Source organism: Oncorhynchus mykiss, chromosome 5, assembly GCF_013265735.2.
Source record: "Oncorhynchus mykiss isolate Arlee chromosome 5, USDA_OmykA_1.1, whole genome shotgun sequence".
Classification (NCBI taxonomy): Eukaryota; Metazoa; Chordata; class Actinopteri; order Salmoniformes; family Salmonidae; genus Oncorhynchus; species Oncorhynchus mykiss.
This window is the reverse complement of record NC_048569.1, coordinates 53,940,871-53,961,917: the sequence shown is the minus strand read 5'-3', so window position 1 is coordinate 53,961,917 and position 21,047 is coordinate 53,940,871. Positions and strand designations below refer to the sequence as shown.

Below are 21,047 nucleotides of genomic sequence, written 5' to 3'. Positions count from 1 at the left end.
TTTCCTGTAGTTTAGTGGCATTTCATTTAATGCACTACTGCTTGCTCTGATGTGGTTGCCCCCCTTTTGCAAATGAAAAGCGCACACACACACACTTTTTCCATTACCTGTTTTATTGTGGTAGTGAACAAACTAATAGGCGTCAGCCACACGGCAGCAGCAATCCATACTCATCCACTCTCGGCACACACACACACGCCTCGCTGCTCCTACGCACACACTGTCTACCTCCAAGCACACATGCATTCCTACACACTCCATTTACTTGTATTGTTTTTAATATAAAGGCCAACTAACTTTCATTTTAAGATGTTATGGATCAGGAACTGTAGTATATTCTAGACAAATATACTCTTGTCTTGAATACAGAGTATTCAAGACGAGCGTTATTGGGAATAGGGTGCAGTTTGGGATGCAGACCCCAACAGTTTCAACCAATAAGAGGCATCGAATGGGGAGTGTGGGAGTGACTGGTCATATGGCTCCAGGCCTCTCTCACACACACACACAATGGTCGTTTGCCTTCTTCACACACATCATTGGAGAAAGTGGCTAAATGGCTCAACGTCAATGTGGGAACAACGGCAGTGATGTAATTCTCCACAAAACTAAACATGCTTACCCAGACATACTCATCCAGAGTTTAAATATTTGGGCATTGACCTAGACCCTACTTTGAACAACAACAGAACATTAAGATGTCCAGCAAAATCGGATATGTCTTTCAAATTTCCGATACATCAAGATGAATTTACATGCAATGATCTTCTCTCACCTATTGTATAACCAGCTGGCCTCAAGCCAATGAAACATAAATTAAGCCCCTTCGATCTCTATGTAAACAAGCACTGAATATCCTTGACGGGAAATCACATTACCATCACCATAGTAATCTCCCCAAATACAAAACTTTGTTTTCTCAGTTGTCTGTCTAGTTTATAAGATTATCAACTACGTTGCACCCCCACCTCTGAAAGATTTTGTCATTTTAAGCTCTGAACACAGCCTGGTCTCCGACTAAGCGTAACATAGTACATGTAAATCCGGGACACTGAAATGAATATGTTACGTTTGGTATGGTTACATAAGACAGATGGTTACTTATGGTAAATATGAAAGTTGGGTGGGTGTTTAATGCGAACTATGCGATCTAGCAACCCAAAGGTTGTGTGTTAGAATTTCATCACGGACCATTTTGGCTAATTAGCAACTTTTCAATTACTTACAACTTTTTTTGTTAGTTTTCAACTACTTAGCATGTTAGCTAACCCTTCCCTCAACCCTAACCTCAACCCTTTTAGCTAACTCTTCCCCTAACCTTTAACCTAACTCCGAAACTTAACCCAAACCCCTAGCCTGGCTAACGTTAGCCACCTAGCTAGAATTCGTAACATATTGTACGAAATGGGTGATGGACATCCACAAATTAATACATACCACACAAAACCCAACATATCAAACATGTCAAATCTTATATGATACTAAATGGAGTGTCATGGATTTGCATACAGAATAAAGCAAAATGCTTTGAGACCAGGTTGCGGAACAAAACAGCAGCGACCTCAACCTCAACAAGAGGAGACTGTGTCATTCCTAAAAGGAATGGAAAGTCAGCATTCTCCACCTCAGTCATCAGAAAATGGAATTCCCGCCCGTCTACCTTCAGAAGCACTAGCGACTTTAAATCCTTCTCCATGAAGGTTAAATCAAAGCTTGGATCAAGGTGCATCAATCCTGCACACATTGACTAATTCTTAATGCACAAAAGTCTCAATGTGTTTTATTCTATTAGTTGTATTTAATGTTTCCTGTGTTTGCTTTCATCTGTTATATCACATATGTCAAACTCATTCCACAGAGGGCCGAGTGTACTTGATTGATGGATTAAGGTCACTAATCAGTAAGGAACTCCCCTCACCTGGTTGTCTAGGTCTTAATTAAATGGAAAAAAAAAAAACCCAGACACTTGGTCCTCCGTGGAATGAGTTTGACACCCCTGTGTTATATTGTACTATACTACTGTATGAGTGATGTGTGTGGATTTAGGTATGTTTATGTATTTCGTATTGCTTAGTTAGGGACTGTGGATTAAAATTAGCTGTGTTGAGCGTATTCTGGTGCAAGCATCATATTTCACTGTCTGAAACGTGTTTTTATTTGCACATTGTCCCTTTAAATAAACTACTACTACTTCTCTAATTTACTGTATTAGAAATGCATTTACCACACAAAAGCACCTCTAACTACTCTATTTACATATCATACAACTGCTGCTATTCGAAGCAGGCACAGATGGGGTTAGGCCGCAGGGTACAGTTGGTTTTAGATTAGAGTTGGGGGCCATTAAAAATCTGAACTCATCACGAGGGGCAGCAGTGGATCGCAGGTCTGCGTACCCACATCCATACCCATACAGGCACCCTGCGAGCATTTTAGCGTCCCCTCTTGACAGCGGAGAGGAAAAAAAGAGTTTTAGAGTTTCAATTTCCTGCAATTCTACAAATTCTTCCATGGGGCGTAGAGAAAATGTTGCAGTTTTAAAAGCAAGTTTGTTGCAATTCTACACATGTTGCCAAGGGTGGAGAGACTCAAGAGTTTTACAACTAATTCTCTGCAATTCTACACATTTTGCAGTATAAGTAAAAGCAAATGACTCTATGCTGCCTGCCTTAACCCATCCAATCTTCTTTTAGATTGGCACAGATTAAATAAAGGCACAAGCAAAGGTAATCACTTATATGAGTGGGGGTGATGTCATGCATCCTTGATTCCTTTTCTTAGGTGAGTCACCTTCCTTTCCTCAAGATCAATCTGTCCACCTGGCCCATCCCTCTGCTCTCCGATTGGTCTGTGTGTCCGTCACTCTCAGCTGTCCCTTCTCTGTGGTTTATTCATGACAAAGCATTGTGCTGCCAATTCCTACTGGAGTTCCTGCATTAAAGGGGACCTACTGTTGGCTCAGAATGTGGACATGATTTCACTGGTGAATCTGATTGGTAAGTAGTATTCCATTGAACTGTCTGATTGGCTCTTTAGCCTCACCACTTAGCCTATGGCAGATGTTGGTCACAACACAGGCGGAGATGCCTGTGGAGGCCACAAGCTCATACTGTGCTAAAGCGTGTCCCTTTAAGTCTGGTATAGTACAGTATTGTAAAGGTTTGAATGTATAGATAGACACTACTGTTGTTGATTCTCCAATTGATGTGTGTGAACATGTGTTTTCTCTACCAGTTCGATAAGGTTCAGTGTTTCAGCTGCTTTCACAGCGAGTGTGGGGGGAAATGAAGTTGTGTAGAGGCCTCTCCTCCTCTCTAATCTTGCAGGGTTTAGTAGTAGTCGTCATAGTTCTTGGGGTTGAGGCAGTAGAGAATGGCCCCTCCAAAAGAGAAGATGGTGGCCCCACAGGCGAGGCCATAGCCCCAGTTGAACTCGTGGTATATCCTCAGGCTGACCGTCTCAATGAACTTAACAGGGTAGAGGATCAAACTGCAGACCTGGAGCACCACTGTTAGGGAGAGAGGAGGAATGGGCGTAAAGGAGAGAAATGGAGCACATGAACTGACACAGAAAAGGAGAGAATAAGGCAGATTCAATAACGTACCTGCAGCGAACAGCATGACAGCAATGGGTCTGTAGCAGTGGCTCCTGGAGCCGAACCACACTGACACCAGGGCCACCAGGAAGGAGAACAGGATGAGGGCTGCACCACCCAGCAACAGAACCAGCGTGGCAATCTGCCAGTCTGAGAAAAAGAGAGAGAGAGAGAGAGCGAGGGGGGGTTGTAAGAAAATGTTTTCGTGGGGGTTATAAGCCTAGTGATCCATGTTTACAGTGTGGCGTATGGTCCAAGAATGTTAACCCTGCACTAAAATCAGATCTTTACGCAACACAGAAGAATGGACTAAAACGAACAAATGCATGCACGCTCACACACACACACACACACACACACACACACACACACACACACACACACACACACACACAAACTCTCTTTCTCCATCTCTTTCTCACACACTCTCGCTGCTAGGCTTCTTAATGAATACCAGTGCAGCAGCAGAAGTAGACAAAGCAATTATCTGGGTGACTCCAGTAATAGGTATCCATCCTGACTGCCCGATGCAAAATCAGCAGCAGTCTCAGCGTTTCATTCAGAAGAACTGCAAAACATTCAACTAAAGTAGAGACTAGAAATAGCACTCGCTGGAATGCTAACAGGGATGGGGGGGGGGGGGGGGGGGGGGGGTGACAGGGAGAGAGAGCTACTAGCTAGGTCTACTATATTGATCCACTTCTCTGCATGTATGGAATGAAAAATAATCTTGGTATAATAAAAATGTTGGTGGGTTGAGAAGTAAGGGATAGAAATGCTCTGGAATTTAATAGGCGGTATTTGGGGAGAAAGATGGGATACAATGTGCTCCGTGGTGAAGTTTCCCCTCTGTGCAGATCTAGGATCAGATCGACCAGAAGTGGGGGAAATGCAAAATGACCCAAGATCAGCGTCTACTTGGGCCAACTTCACCCTGCGATAGAATGTTAAACAAGCATAGTCTCACATAGCTAGCTGCTAGACACTCCTATCTAACAGGCTAGACTGTGTGGGGGGTAAACTGGCTTCTAGGCACATAATCTTAGTAGACTGAGTGGGCTATCAAGACTGGACTGCTGAGTGAACTATAACTATATAATTGTTGGGAGTAACAGTCTGGACTCTGGGTGGGGAAATGGCATATGTAAACAAACAAGGCGATGTTATGATGGGGTTGTTGATTACCTATAAGAAATATATGTTAACAAAGTAAATAGCATCACAGAAAGGGTTTGGTTTCTAATGATAAAATATACTCATAGTTAAGACCCAAAGAAAAAAGCAGATCTAATATGTAATCACACAATGTTCATTACAGTCACAGCTAAACAGGATGATGCATGGCAAATTATTAACCCCTCTATAGCAATACGAGAACCATCAAACCATTCGACAATGAGAGAATGTGACAGCGTGTAAGCCGCTTCAACTACAGTCCCCGTCCTCGTTGTCGGGGGGGGGGGGGGATTCATTCCATAGGCCGAGCTGCTCGAACATAAACAAACATTCACTTCTTTGACCAAATATGGCTTCTACAATGTAGAGTTTAAAAATGGTCATGTCATCCATCACAGGAAGCTGGAGGGAACCCACAAAACGCAGAGCTCCCTGCGGCCTCAGTGCTTCCATAACATGCGGTACTGACTCGGAACGACCCTTGACCTCTCATTTGCAGCCACCTCACTGGCTGCCTCTCAGACCGCAGGAGCTACACTAACTCCTGTCCGTCTGTATCTAATCATTCTAGTCATCTCATAGTCATTTCGGTCATTTTTCCCCTATCAGACTACAGCTGAAATTGGAAGAGCTACTGCGGTTCTTATCAGTCTGTATCAGTTGTGTAACAGCAGGATACAGAAACTCATCTCAGCAGCTCAGAGATTTGGAACGGACCCACATGTTCTGCGCGAGAAATACAGCCAGAAGTCTCAGTGCTTGAAGGACAGGAAGGGCTAACTATTAATCTGGGGTTGAGTCACAAATGGCACCCTATTCCCTATGTAATGCACTACTTTTTGAGCTCTGGTCAAAAATAGTGCACTATATAGGGAATATGGTCCCATTTAGGATGCAGCCTAGGTACTGTAATGATGACAGATGGAAATGATGATATGCAAGATCCAATCTGATCGGTAATTACATCTCCCTGTGTGTATTTCAGGAGCAGCCATCCCTGTTAATCGAAAAATCTGTATTGGCCTTCAGGGCCCCTCTCGGCCTGAGACAGTAGAGGGAATGTGTCATTTTTGTTGTGGTCCCGGACAGGCACACCTGATTCTACTTGTCAACTAATCGTCAAGCCTTTGAGAAGTTGAATCAGTGGAAAGGGTTATTTTAGTCGTTTTTGTTATTCACTGTATATATTTATTGTGTCACTATTTCTATTAAAATATATATATATATATATATATATTTATCTTTAACTCTGCATTGTTGGAAGATCAAATAAAATGTTATTTGTCACATGCACCAAATACAATAGACCTTACCGTAAAATGTATTATTTAAAAATATATATTTAAAACATACAATATACTTGAAGTGAAGACGCTCAACAACTACATCACATTAGTCATCTAACAGCCTCCCATCCAGAGAGACCCACAGAAGCAACCAGGGTCAACGCCCTGCTCAAGGTCACATTGACAGATCTCCCACAAGGTCAAAACCGGGGACCCGAACCAGCGATCCATCAGCCACCGGCCCAAGCTCCCAACCGCCATGCCTCCAAGATCCCCCCCCCCAGTTCCCCAAGAGCTGCCCCTCAACCATCCGAGACCCCCCACAGACCCCCACAATAACCAAGAAAATGAACAAAAGAGAAAAAAGACAAAGGAAAACAGAATAAAACAATGCAGAAAACAACCTGAAACTGAGACCAGAAACAGGCTACCTGAGAGCAATACCAAAACAAATGGTCTATTGATTCTGTATCCTCACAACAACATCTGCAGAGCTTCGATGATTGTATGCCCCAAATATTCAACATTTTGTTGGTGGCAAGAATTCTATATAATAATTTCAACTGAAAAGACTTGAATCTTGCGTTGTTTTATATAGCAACTCATACACCCTGTACCATGGAATTGATACGTCAAAAATCTCTTCCCAACCCTTTTGAAATATGTAGGGCCGTGAAATGTTCAGAAAATATATAAGTCAAAAAATAATAGGGCAACAATAAAATAACAATAACGAGGCTATATACAGGGGGTACCGGTACCGAGTCAATGTGCAGGAGTACTGGTTAGTCAAGGTAATATGTACATGTAGGTCGGGGTAAAGTGACTATGCATAGATAATAAACACCCTCTCACTCACCATCAACAAAACAAAGAAGATGATCGTAGACTTCAGGAAACAGCAGAGGGAGCACCCCCCTATCCACATCCAAGGGACAGCAGTGGCGGAGGTGGAAAGTTTTAAGTTCCTCGGGGGACACATCACGGACGAACTGAAATGGTCCACCCCACACAGACAGCGTGGTGAAGAAGGCGCAACAGTGCCTCTTCAACCTCAGGAGGCTGAAGAAATTTGGTTTGTCACCCAAAACCCTGACAAACTTTTACAGACGCACAATCGAGAGCATCCTGTCAGGCTGTATCACAGCCTGGTACGGCAACTGCACCCGCCCTCAACCGCAAGGCTCTCCAGAGGGACTGCACAATGCATCACCGGGGGCAAACTACCTGCCCTCCATGAAACCTACAGCACCCGATGTCACAGGAAGGCCAAAAAGATCATCAAGGACATCAACCACCTGAGCCACTGCCTGGTCACACCGCTACCATCCAGAAGCCGAGATCAGTACAGGTGCATCAAAGCTGGGACCGAGAGACTGAAAAACAGCTTCTATCTCAAGGCCATCAGACTGCTAAACAGCGATCACTAACTCAGAGAGGCTGCTGCCTACATTGAAACCCAATCACTGGCCACTTTAATAAATGGATCACTAGTCACTTTAAACAATGCCACTTTAAATAATGCCAGTTTCAAAATGTATATTACATTACTTATATCATATGTATCTACTGTATTTTATACCATCTATTGCACCTTGCCTATGGCCGACTCATCCATATATTTATATGTACATATTCTCATTCACCACTATAGATTTGTGTGTATTAGGAAGTTGTTGGGGAATTGTTAGATTACTTGTTAGATTACTTGTTGTTCTACAAGGAACTGATAAGGAATAAAAAGGATTCTACCTGGAACCAAAAATAGTTATTCAAAGGGTTCTCCTGTGGCAGGGTACCCCAACTGGCGGAATTCGCAGGCAGGTTTTACTGAGAATTGTGCGAGAAACAAAAAACATCCCGTCGGGAGCAGTCCTGTGGCCAAAAACAGCTTGCTGGTGAGAGAGGTCGAAGGAGAACGGCAAGAATCGTGCAAGCTAACAGGCGGCCCACAAGGAAGCAAATAACAGTGCAGTACAACAGTGGTGTGCAGAATGGCATCTCGGAACACACAACATGTCGGTCCTTGTCACGGATGGGCAATTGCAGCAGACGACCAGAACCGGGTTCCACGCCTATCAGCTAAAAACAAGAAGAAGCGGCTCCAGTGGGCACGCGATCACCAACACTGGACAATTGAGAAGTGAAAAAACATTGCCTGGTCCGACAAATCCCGGTTCCTGTTGCGTCATTCGGAAGGCAAAATTTGAATTTGGCATAAGCCCAATCCTGCCTGGTGTCAACGGCCCAGGCTGGGAGCGTTGGTGTAATTGTGTTTACACAATGTTTTCCTGGCACACGTTAGGTCCCTTGATACCAACTGAGCAACGTTTGAATGCCACAGCATATCTGAACATTGTTGCTGACCAGGTGCATCCCTTAATGGTTACAATTTACCCTTTGTCACATGGGTACTTCCAGCAGGATAATGCACCATGTCACAAAGCATGTATTGTCTCAGAATGGTTCCAGGAACATGACCATGGGGTGTTCAGTTTACTTGAGTGGCCTGTGCAGTCCCCAGACCTCAACCCAATAGAGTATATTTGCGGTGAGACGGAACGGGCTGTTCGCAGCATGAATGTAACGCAGTCCAATCTGCAGCAACTGCGGGATGCCATCACGTCAGCATGGACCAACATCCCTGTGGAACGTTTCCGACACCTTGTCGAATCCCTGGCCCAAATAATTCTGGAGGCAAATAATTCTGGAGGCAAAGGGGGGTCCGACCCGGTACTAGATGGGTGTACCTACTAAACTGGAGTGTATGCGATCATATACAAATGTAAGCAAGGTTTGAAACGATTATATTTTATGTCTGGTTGGGCTTCTTGCAGTCAATTTGCAGTCTACAAATTATTTGTAATTGTGTTCCGGCCCCCTGACCATCCGCTCAAGAAAAATGTAAAAAACAACCCCTATGGGGTCAGCCGAAGAACCTTTTTAGGTTCCAGATTGCACCTTTAATTCTCAGAGTGTATGTGAGGAATAATATGGTGCCAGCCTGAGTCTAATATTCCCCCCATCATCACCTCTGACTGAATTAGAATCAGTGCTAATAATGGTGAGTGCTGCCTGCGTAGTGCTCACACACTCGCTCCACATTCGTTGCGCCCCTCCCACTGGACTGGCATCAGCACAAAACGTTCTCACAGAGACACTCCATATTCCTGAGACTGTGTCAACCCCTGCATGTTTTGTATCTGACCCGACCTCTGCCCTGTGTGTGTGTGTGTGTGTGTGTGTGCATAATAATAGAGAGGTCATCAAAAAAAAGAGAAACCGTGTGTGTGCTTGAGTGTAACATCCAAACGTCACCCATCTCCATTTGTCATCTGCGTTAGCAGAATGCTCTTTGGCACAGACATATAGGACATCAGCAAACATGCACATCTATGCACAACAACCCTGCAGAGCTCATTATTTAAGGGTGCCAACCTGGTAATTGCAACACTAACACCATTTGTGTAATGTCCTGGGCTTGACACCGAGAAAACCTGGATATTGGGAGAAGAAACCGACTGATTACTGTGAGTCAAATCAATATGTAAGCCTAGTGCAAGGCCAAGCCTGACAAAAAATAGCAGTTTGCTGTGTGCAGTTAATGTGGCCTGCTGGCTGCTGCTGACATGGAGACTCCGTGTCTTTATAGGGAATCAAGCTGCACTTTGTGTCAGAGTGACAGTAGGAAGAAGCAGGGACAAAATGACCTTCAGTTACTCATCACAGAAACAAAACAGTGTTGTCAGACAAACAACAACAAAAAAAAATACTTTCTGCCTGCACAACACACAGGACAACAATCAGCAGGCCAAAAATAACTCGCTAAAAAGGCACATTAAAACACACGTGGCGGAATAATCGAAATACAGATTGTTTCTACAAAAGATTCTGTGCTGGCTGAAAAATAAGTCCCCTTTTCAGAGAGAAACACAGCATTTCTCGAATGCGGCACTTGTTGCCCTGGTTACACTTATCTCCCGGCAGGATATTTGGATCTCTGGGACGTTCGGTTCTCAAAGTTTCCCTTGCTCCATGGCCGGCGGAGGAACCCCAACAAAGGCTGATTTTGTCGGCAACAAAAGCACAATAAAACCCCAGCTGCACCACCGCTCGCAAGGCATATTACCCACATCATTTAGCGGCACGCTGGGCAAATAGAAAAGGGGGTAACTGGGATCTTTGTAAAGTCTCATGTACTTATATTATAAGTATTACTTTGAAATAAACTATTTTTAACTGAGAAAAGACAGCTGTTTTAGAGTGCACACATCTTAAATGGGGAATGGGGAAAAATGATGCTCCTGCTATTTCCTTTTAGCCCCATCCACCCCATAAATTGTTACTGAGCAGAGAGAAAAACAATGTTTGTGCTGATGCACCAGTGGACTCAGCAGCAGAGGATCCATTGTCATTTCTGAATTAATATGCATCTCAATGGATGCTTTGAATATGACTGTGGGTATCAAAAATATCCCCAAATCCCTCAAAATAGAACCCTATCACATGTTACCTAATCACAAACACAATATAGATGCATACGGGCAATTTGAACAGTTACAACAGTCATAACTGTTGACTTTAGTAAGCATGAGGAAGGTCTCTCTCACCAGTCTCGAGTGTGGTGTTGCACTGCCATGTGTCCGAGGTGACGGGCTTCCAGCAGGACTCCCACAGAGACAGGTAGTACTGGTTATCCGCCGTTACCCACGCGGGGCTCAACACAGCTCCGACATCCAGGCAGAGCGCGAGGAAGACGCACACCAAGCCCACCAACTTCAGGGGCGTCAACGCCGATACGCGCACTTCCTCCATTCCACTCCCGGATGAAGCCATGGATGGCGGATTGGGTGCTAAACAAAAGTATCTTTCTCCGAGGATCGTGGGTTTGCGGTTGGGTCGCAAACCAAGAATTTTGGGATTATCCCCCGCGGTATGGAGAGTAGGCAGCCTCTGCGCGTCAGGGACGCTGCTGCAGCCGTACCACAACTGCTGATGTGACTGCACTGCACATTGCTGAAATATCACAGAGCGGCACCTGCAGGGTCACCCCCCCCCCTCCCTCCCATTTTCTCTCTCTCTCTCTCTCTCTCTCTCTCGCTGTTTCTCCCTCCCTTTCTCTAACTCTCTCCCCCTTTCTCTCAGAAGGAAACAGGGGCTATGTCATCTTATTTTTATAATTGAACCTAACCGATTCTTATTTTTTCAAGGTAGCCAGGCACCACACCCTAACAAGGTCATTTTCCTTTGCCTAATTCTATCACAATCAACTTTTACCAGTTGAATGTAGATACAAATATAGCTTTTTTTGTATTACAATATTTCTGAAATATTGTATTAAAATACGCAAATTAGGTGATAATTCAGCCTAAATATTTTGTTCCATTTTGTTAAAACACTCCAAGACCAGATTTATACATAGCAGATTGTGGATAAATACACGTTCATGTTTCGATATCTGTAAAATACTAAAGGCCTACCTAAAATCCATTTTGGGCAACAACAAAAACATGAATAAAGTGTATAAAAATGGTATGCCATATCAACAATTCCCGATGTATAAGTCTGGAGAAAAAGTCTAAGGATACCCACACAACATTTGGTGAATGCAGATGCTACTGAGGCTGAGTGTGGGAAGAGTCTGACTTTAGGGAAATGGCAGTTAAAGACAACTATACTGAATTTAGACTGCCAAACGCCAAACACTTTTTTTTTAGCCCCAATCACCATCTCTTCAAAGTAAGTTACTACATTTGGTAACATGTCCATTTAAAAGTGGTTAGAATTCATGACATTTTGATGGCGTAAACTAACGGAAATATACATTATCATCAACTTTTTGAAAAAAATACTGCCTCAACGCTCTAACCACTAGGCCGCCCATTCAATGAACATGGGGGTTTTCTGAGGAGTGAAATTATTTGATATGATTCATGGTTAATTTCACTCCCATGTAGGCTGTTTGACCTATAGGTGAAGTGTTCATTTTAAACTACAGTCAAATGTGATCATAGACTGGAGTTTGATTAGACATTTTGAATTTGATATTTTGTTTTAAAACATCCCAAAATTAATTGGTTTCTCCTAAGCTTGTATGCTGCATAGGCATGCATGATACATCCCATATCTAACTGTCAGTCAGTGGCTTGCTCTTCAACCGATCACTGCCCGCACCTGCCCGCCCGTCTAATATCACTACTCCGGACGGCTCTGACTTAGAATACGTGGACAGCTACAAATACCTAGGTGTCTGGTTAGATTAAATTAAATCTAGAATTGGCTTCCTATTTCACAACAAAACATCCTTCACTCATGCTGCCAAACATACCCTCGTAAAACTGACTATCCTACCGATCCTTGACTTCGGCGATGTCATTTACAAAATAGCCTTCAACACTCTACTCAGCAAATTGGATGCAGTCTATCACAGTGCCATCTGTTTTGTCACCAAAGCCCCATATACGACCCACCATTGCGACCTGTATGCTCTCGTTGGCTGGCCCTCGCTACATATTCGTCTCCAAACCCACTGGCTCCAGGTCATATATAAATCTTTGCTAGGTAAAGCCCCACCTTATCTCAGCTCACTGGTCACCATAGCAGCACCCACCCGTAACACGAGCTCCAGCAAGTATATTTCACTGGTCATCCCCAAAGCCAACACCTCCTTTGGCTGCCTTTCCTTCCAGTTCTCTGCTGCTAATGACTGGAACGAATTGCAAAAATCACTGAAGCTGGAGACTCGTATCTCCCTCACTAACTTTAAGCTTCAGCTGTCAGAGTATCTTACAGATCATTGCACCTGTACATAGCCCACCTGTAAATAGCCCATACAACTACCTCTTCCCCATATTGTTATTATTTGTTTTTGCTCATTCGCACCCCAGTATCTCTACTTGCACATTCATCTTCTGCACATCTGTCACTCCAGTGTTTAATTGCTAAATTGTAATTACTTCATCACTACGGCCTATTTATTGCCTTACCTCCCTAATCTTACCTCATTTGCACTCACTGTGTATATACTTTTCTATTGTGTTATTGACTGTACGTTTGTTTATTCCATGTGTAACTCTGTGTTGTTGTTTGTGTCTCACTGCTTTGCTTTGTCTTGGCCAGGTCGCAGTTGTAAATGAGAACTTGTTCTCAACTGGCCTACCTGGTTAAATAAAGGTGAAATAAAATAAAGAAATGACATTTAAAAAAGCCCCTAGCTGTACCTCTACTGCAATTAAAATGCCTAGGGGTATTGTTTTTAGGCCAACAAAAAGTTTCAACCAATACAACAGAAATGGAAAAATGACTCGACAACAAAGAGATGTCGCTCTACATTTGGGTCATAGCCAGATAATAGGGTTTCAACCATCAAAGATAAAGCAGAAGTGTACATCGGTGGAAAAAGTACTCAATTGTCATACTTGAGTAAAAGTAAAGATACTTTAATAGAAAATCACTCAAGTAAAAGTGAGTCACAAATTAAAATACTACTTGAGTATTATTCTAAAAGTGTCTGGTTTTAAATGTACTTAAATACAGTGATGGAAAAAGTAGGCCTACTTGTCATACTTGAGTACAAGTAAAAAGTAAAGGCTATACATCAAATTCCTTATATTAAGCAAACCAGGCAGCACAATTTGTAATTTGTATTTATTTAAGGTCAGCCAGGGGCACACTCCAACATTCCAACATAATTTACAAAAAAACTCAGTATCTGTGTTTAGTGAGTCCGTGTGTGTGCGTGCGCGTGTGCGTGTGGGTTCACGCTTGTCTGTGTGTGTGTTCCTGCATCTGTGTTTGCATTTGTGTGTTTTAGGACTGTAGGACGACTGTGCCTCGTGGCAAAAGTCTTTCTACATAATCACTGATGATTACAGATTCTAATCAAGAGGCTCTCAGGGGAACAAGAAGGCACCGAGTGGATCATCACACACTAACACAACACCCCCTGAGCCACAACAACACAATACATCAATCACATCACTAAGAGACATCACACACTTACTCACACACTTACTCACACACACACACACACACACACACACACACACACACACACACACACACACACACACACACACACACACACACACATACATTGTGTACATTGCAGCAAATTTGCCAGTAAGCCTGAGCAAGATCTACATCTACAATTATGTGAATCAGTAAGTGGTATAAAGTACTTAAGTTAAAATATGTTTAAATACTTCTTAAGTATTTTTGGGGGATATCTGTACTTTACTATGTAGATTTTTCACAACTTTTACTTTTACTCCACTACATTCCTAAAGAAAATAATGTACTCCTTACATTTTTCCTGACACCCAAAAGTACTCCTTACATTTTGAATGCTTAGCAGGACAGGAAAATGGTCTAATTCACACACTTATCAAGAGAACATCCCTTGTCATCCCTACTGCCTCTGATCTGGCAGACTCACTAAACACAAATGCTTATTTTGTAAATTGTGTCTCGAGTGTTGAACTGTGACCCTGGCTATCCGTCAATAAAAAAATAAAAAACAAGAGTGTGTCGTCTGGTTTGCTCAATATAAGACATATTAAATGATTTATACTTTTACTTTTGATACTTGAGGACATTTAAAACCAAATACGTTATTGTTTTACTCAAGTAGTATTTCACTGGGTGACTTTTACTGGAGTCATTTAAAAAAAAAGTTGTCTTTACTTTTACTCAAGTAGTATTTCACTGGGTGACTTTTACTGGAGTCATTTAAAAAAAAAGTTGTCTTTACTTTTACTCAAGTAGTATTTCACTGGGTGACTTTTACTGGAGTCATTTAAAAAAAAGTTGTCTTTACTTTTACTCAAGTAGTATTTCACTGGGTGACTTTTACTGGAGTCATTTAAAAAAAAAGTTGTCTTTACTTTTACTCAAGTAGTATTTCACTGAGTGACTTTTACTGGAGTCATTTAAAAAAAAGTTGTCTTTACTTTTACTCAAGTAGTATTTCACTGGGTGACTTTTACTGGAGTCATTTAAAAAAAAAGTTGTCTTTACTTTTACTCAAGTCGGAAAATTGGGTACTTTTTTCACCACTGGAATGAGTCCACCATCTAAGCCATGTATACCAAGATATCTGAACCTCTTGATGAGCTGGCGTTGTGGTCCTACTAAGTGGATGGTGTTCTACTAAGGATGCTACAACTACACTACCTCCATCATCTGGGAAACATGCCTGGCCCTGCGCTCATCCCTGTCTCTAGTTACTCATGTGACTCCTGGGCACGCCTCCAATGGCCCCAGGGAAGTGGCATCCTACGTCTGACACCAGTGCAGTGAGTTCAGGAGATAGGGTTGAATGGGATTGAAACCAACAACCTTGGGTCTGTCAGTCGGATATCTAAGCTATTAATACCAGAGATTTACAGTCAATGTGTTTGTCAATGGTGTTGTGCTATTGGATGTTAGAATATTTTAGGGACCTTAACCCAGCACCTAGTGCTGAGCCAGCACATGGCTCAAAGGTTCAAACATCTTGGCATAACGGCTAAGGTGTTGGCTTGACAGTCACTGGATCTGGGTTTGAATCCCGGTCAGGGGCACCCCCTGATTTCACAATAAATTGGTGTCAGAAGTGGGATGGCGCAAAGGCGGTCATCTGAGAGGTGTGTGCACGAGAGGGACACACTCCCCCGAAGGAAGGGGAGTAATGTAGTGACCCTAACCCAACAACTAGCGACCTCCTCAAGTGGTTTCGAACCTCTTGCATAATGGTTAAGGTATTGGCTTGACAGCCGTTGGACCTTGGTTCGAGTCCCGGTCAGGGCCACCCCCTGAATTTGTCACAACATTGTCAACTCTTCAGTTTAATTGATTGATAGTCTAATGCTACTAAGTGATGAGACTAACAACCCATTTTAAATTGTACAGTGCTATCTATTATTTTATCATTCAAGAGATCATTTAGATAATATGTCATTTCAGTACACTTTGTTAAATGACAAAATGCTTAGTGTCTAGGCCCTAGATTGCTAGGGCCTAGACACTAGACAGTAGATTGCTAGGGCCTAGATTGCTATTGACTCGCGAGTCAATGCCTTCGACAGGCAACGTTTTCTTGTGCATTTAATCATTAACTAAATGTGGACTACATATCTCCAGGGTGCCTAACTGTGCGCCGTGAGTAGCTTTACACAGTCTCTTTAGTTCTTGCTGCACACTCCCAAATGATATAATGTGAAACAAATAATGATATTGTGTAGAAATAGCACATAGCCTTCTAGGGATTTGATACCAGTCACCTGACTGTCCCTTTAAAATGGAAAAAAGAGAAAACGCCTATCCAACAGGCTTTTACGCGTGCGTAGAAACATTTTGGCCATTGAGGCGTTAGTGGAGCTTAGAGCGCATTCGGGAAGGAAAACAGGTAAATAAAGTTGAATTATTTACCATTTTCATTTGAATAATAAATGCTTTGAATCCTACGTTTATTCTTGAAGCGGTCAGCTAAAACCTTTGCTCATCGGAACGATAGGAGTCGCTCCTTAGCCTACAATGTAGCAAATCAGTCAGCGAAATTGTTACAAATCATCCGATTGTCAGCGAGCTAAACGTCAGCCAGCTTCAATCTCGGATGTTGTCCATCTCTCTCACTGTTCACACCTATAGGCAGCTGTGATAATATCGCCAGAGATTAAAGCAGTTTTTGTTGTTCTAATAACGGTTTCGCGATTCACATCCTGTGGCGCTTTTGAAGAGATGGAAGGAACGGGGCTGGCGGCGCGTTGTTTGTTACATTTCTGCTGGTGTTCTATTTCGGTCATCGCGGTAACATTCTTGTGTAACCCTGGTCAGCGTTTGGTAATTCAGCTTTTAGCTGGCCACGGATGTCTGGAATTCACAGTACACCGTGTGTGACGGCCAGTTCCGTTAATACGTCTGTCAGGAGTTCAATAGGTATAACAGGATTATGCGAACTCGGATGCTCTATGGGAAGAGTAACGTTAGCCTTAAACACTGTGGCAATTATGAACCTAGGCCTACTTTATGGTTTGTATATGTAGAATGCTTTAAATGTCTGAATCACCTGGTTTTTTTTAATTAGTTTTTTTTATGACTAGGATTACTATTGTCTTGTTTCCTCTCATTGACTTTGTCCCAGTTTAAAAACATGGAACTGACTGTTTCTGGTGAATGTTTTTCTGCCAACAGACACTGTCACCCACCCCAAACAGACCAGCAGGAATCATGGGGAGTGGTACGTTTGTTCTCTAGGCTATTCACAGGCTTCGGCATGTACATTTACGTAAATGTACTACAGGCAAGGCTGGTCCTTGTTTAAACAACTACTCAACACTGTGGTTTGTCCAGGAAAATACAAATGTTAGCCAACTCTCCCTTCTGTGAGTCTAATCAATGTTTTTTTACACACAATATGGTTCCTGTCCATGGAGTCCCAAATCAGTCCAACAGAGGGCCGCTCTGTGCCCCTCTCTTGATTCCCAGAGTTAGTTTCATTTATACTGGCCCGGATTGGCCGTTCTAATCAAAGAAGCTTTTGTTTTATACAGAAATGCAGTTAGTAGGCAGCTCCCTCTTTTCTGCTGGCTTTGTATTATCCTCTGCCTCTTTTCTCTCTCTCTGCATCTCTCCCTCTCTCCCGTCTTTCTTTTTGTCCTCTGTTCTCTCCCTACCATTTCTGAATCTTTCATTACATTTTATTTCTTCCTCCCCTTCTTGCTCTTTTCTCTTCCCTCCATCTCTCTCTCTGACAGTGTTCCTGCCGTCGGACCTGGCCAACTCCGTGTTGAGCCGGCAGCGCAGGGACAACAGCTACCTGTTAGAGGAGATCCGGCAGGGCAACATCCAGAGAGAGTGCAGGGAGGAGATCTGCACCTACGAGGAGGCCAGGGAGGCCTTTGAGAATGATGAAAAAACTGTGAGTGAGACACACACGCAACACACGTGCGCAACCAGGGTTGGGGTCAATTCCATTTCAGCTCCGTCTAATTAGGACGTAAACTGATATTCAAATTCCATTTTAATTTTTTGTTTCTTATATGGGAAGCATTGAGGAAAATTTGTCCTCCTTTGTTTACTTCCTGAATTGAAATGGAATTGACCCCAACCTTGTACGCAACACTCGCTCACGCGGATGCACACACAATGCTCTTTGTCTCGCTGTTGCTCCCTCATTGACACACACGCACTTGATAACAAAAACACGTGTAATCCTACTCCAAGTGTGCTGGCCTGTGGAATGTTCCTGCTTTTCAGGAAGTGATTATAATCAGCAGGAAGGGTAGCTGACTCTCTGATAGTGCTGCTCAGTAGGGAGAGGGTCATTGCTGCAACTATTGTCAGGACAGGGAATGCACAGTCCGTCCCGCAGAGGGATGTGCAGCACGCACATATGTGGACAGCTTTGTGTTTTTGTTTTGTATGCGTGTGTGCTCTCTGGAGTACGGCATTCAGAATGCTGCAAATGGCATTTGTAGACTTCACATGTTTATTTTACCTTAAATGCCCAGGAATTGATAATTCTGCCCAGTAATTGGTCTGATGTAGCTCTCTGATTGGCTGCAGCAACGGTTCTGGGAGGAGTATGTGCGGGAGAGCAGCCCAGGTGGCGGGCTGCAGTCGGCGGTTGGCGGAGTCCACTCCCTCTACCTGATCCTCCCCTTGCTCCTGGTGCTCCTCCTCATTGCAGCAGTGGCCATCACTGTGTGGCGCTGCCACTCCCGTAAGCGTTCGGAGCGCAGCCCCGCCCTGGGGGGCTCCCACCGGGACCCCACACTATCGGTGGTCTCCATGGACCAGTGGGGACGGGACTTCCACGACCACTCCGAGCTCAGCGTCCATAGCAGCCCCGCCTACCCGGGCTCAGAGGTCACGTCTGCGAGGGGAAGCAGGGGAGAGCCACCGCCGTCTTACGAGGAGGCAGTTGGCCATACGGATGTGCACATAGAGACAGAGCCGCCGCCTCAGTATGACGACATCATTGGCCATGGGAAGTGAAGTAACCCCCCCCCATGCTCTGTCTTACCTGATGCCCCACCAGCTCCCCTCCTCTCTCTCCAGCCCCCATCCAGCTATATCATCCTCCTGGTCTCAGCCTACACCTCACCTCCCTTTAACTGTTACGTTACTACACTAACGGAGAGCTGCTGGATGCAATAACGTCTACGCTTGCACTGACCATCGGATAGGAGTTGAGTGATAGCAGAGACGATACCAAATGTTTGATCTCACAAAACCAAAATGTTTTTTTTTTTTTTTTTCATTGTATTTTTTTAGCTTCCTCCATACTACCATAGATTTATGTTATGACTACCCTGGAGGTTTGGGGCTTGCAAATGAACGGTGCATGACAATTGTGTGGTGTAAAGGAAAAATGAGAGAACAAACAAGTTGTTTTGAATGTTCAGGAAGTGAATTGTTAAAAAAACAAGCAATTTTGCTGTCGTTTTAGCCATATGTTTTGGTAAGCCAGTATTGGCTATGTACACGTAGACTTACTGGATCTATGCCAGCGTCATATGAATTGTGGAAGACTGTCCCAAATGGCACCCTATATCTTTATACAGTGCACTACGTTTAACTCGAACCCTATGGGTAGTAGTGCACTAAATATGGTATAGGGTAGTTTGGGATGCAAGCCTGTGTCTGTCTCTCGGAGTGACATTATCTGAGCTGTGCTGGCGTGGAGTGACCTGCAAGGGAATATGGGCCAGGAAGCAGCAGAATATGAAGCGACAATGGCCCTTTTTCACTCACGGCGATAAATGCCACTATGGGCAGTGTGTGGGTGAGCATGTATAAGAGTGCACTCGAGTGCTTCTATTTTTTTTTTCTGCAGATAACTGTAGTGACTACATTGATACTAATGTAGTGGATATATGTGGCGTGACTGAAGGCACTTTCTGTTAAGGCTCAAACTGAGCCGTTTGCTCATGAATTCTAAGGCAAGTCTGGTTTGGGTCTATTCAGCGCAACTCAGCAATGTCACCTATTGATACAACGGTCTATTTTACATGCTAATTATGCAGCTGGGGGACTAATTGCAGACATCCTAAGCACCGACTATCTGCCTAATATTCATTATCACAATACGTCAATGGCCCTGTACACACTTTAGGATGTACAACTGATTTACAACTCATTTGACACCCTGGTTATGATACAACGGATAGTTTGGCCGGGATTCAATCTTATCCATGTTATTTGCGCGCTCGCCCTTTGAAAGTCATTTCCATTAAGCCGTCATCTACAGTGTTTTGTTAATGCAGGAACATTGACTTTTTAAAAAGGTGCATTGTCGACCGCGTTTTACCGATTTTTGAATCCTGGCCTTTGTCTGCACAGTAAATGTTTACACACTAATTGTGCAGTGTCTCCAACGCTTGTAATAAAACATATTTTACAAAAATGTTCTATTGTGCCATATGTTGTACATTAGTTGTAGAACTAATGTACGGGGCCTGTGTAATATGTTCATTACAGATTTGCGAGCACTGATGTTTTTTGTTGACCTGTGGATCTCAGCACTTGTCCCAATGCTATATGACCTGTGACGTGTTGATGGTCTATTGGTACGTTCAAGACAACTCGAACGATGAGGCCCGAGTTTCCCACTTGGAAAGTATCCGAATCAACCTACGCAAATAACTATTGTTCATTTTAACTTGAGGTTCTGAGCTGTCATGAACGCGCCATATGGCCCTGTCCAGACACAGTATGTGGTGACACACAGACGAGGTGGAATTATTGCTAAATTGCTTCCACCTGTCCGTTAAGTTCAGGTCTAGGTAACGGGGCAAGGAATTCTGGGCAGGGCCAATTTGTTGTACTGTTACCTTTTTTGAAATCCAGTTTTTACGCCTTAAGCAAATGTAAAAAAAAAACCTTTGAATATGTACTGAGCTTGAATTGTAATTTATAATAAAATACTTAAACATGCGGGGCAGTTGTCAGTGCCTCAATTTATCAAACCACTCTGTCTAATGTAAAAAGCATGATGGATGACTTGT

At 43.3% G+C, this 21,047-nt stretch overlaps 2 protein-coding genes across 5 annotated transcripts; one reads left to right on the top strand and one right to left on the bottom strand.

Annotated features, from left to right (window-relative positions):
• Positions 1-94: 94 nt before the first annotated feature.
• On the bottom strand, positions 95-11,088 carry LOC110524040 (transmembrane protein 47). The gene is made up of 3 exons (XM_021603337.2): positions 10,668-11,088; positions 3,605-3,745; positions 95-3,508 (listed from the first exon to the last, which is right to left on the bottom strand). Exons 1-3 carry the CDS (start codon positions 10,891-10,893, stop codon positions 3,330-3,332), a joined length of 546 nt encoding a protein of 181 aa, XP_021459012.1. The 5' UTR covers positions 10,894-11,088; the 3' UTR covers positions 95-3,329.
• Positions 11,089-16,315: 5,227 nt separating this feature from the next.
• Positions 16,316-20,975, top strand: prrg1 (proline rich Gla (G-carboxyglutamic acid) 1). 4 transcript variants are annotated; one of them, XM_036977835.1, is made up of 4 exons: positions 16,316-16,444; positions 17,230-17,275; positions 17,793-17,956; positions 18,586-20,975. In XM_036977835.1, the coding sequence occupies exons 2-4, from the start codon at positions 17,266-17,268 to the stop codon at positions 19,033-19,035; spliced, it is 624 nt and encodes a 207-aa protein (XP_036833730.1). In that variant the 5' UTR covers positions 16,316-16,444; positions 17,230-17,265; the 3' UTR covers positions 19,036-20,975. The 4 variants fall into 4 exon arrangements, with proteins under 4 accessions (XP_036833730.1, XP_036833731.1, XP_036833728.1 ...); XM_036977836.1 differs by having other exon boundaries at positions 16,322-16,444; positions 18,604-20,975; XM_036977833.1 differs by lacking the exon at positions 16,316-16,444 and adding an exon at positions 16,480-17,067.
• The last annotated feature ends 72 nt before the right edge of the window (positions 20,976-21,047 follow it).

Bases quoted from the DNA above. Each gene is read 5' to 3' on its own strand.
- LOC110524040 (XM_021603337.2), bottom strand. From the start codon at position 10,893: ATGGCTTCATCCGGGAGTGGAATGGAGGAAGTGCGCGTATCGGCGTTG. The intron at 3,746-10,667 runs GTGAGAGAGACC...TCTTTTTCTCAG, and splicing joins CAACACCACACTCGAGACTG to ACTGGCAGATTGCCACGCTG. The intron at 3,509-3,604 runs GTACGTTATTGA...TCTCCCTAACAG, and splicing joins TGTCATGCTGTTCGCTGCAG to TGGTGCTCCAGGTCTGCAGT.
- prrg1 (XM_036977833.1), top strand. The intron at 17,276-17,792 runs GTACGTTTGTTC...TCTCTCTGACAG, and splicing joins AGCAGGAATCATGGGGAGTG to TGTTCCTGCCGTCGGACCTG. The intron at 17,957-18,585 runs GTGAGTGAGACA...GGTCTGATGTAG, and splicing joins TTGAGAATGATGAAAAAACT to CTCTCTGATTGGCTGCAGCA.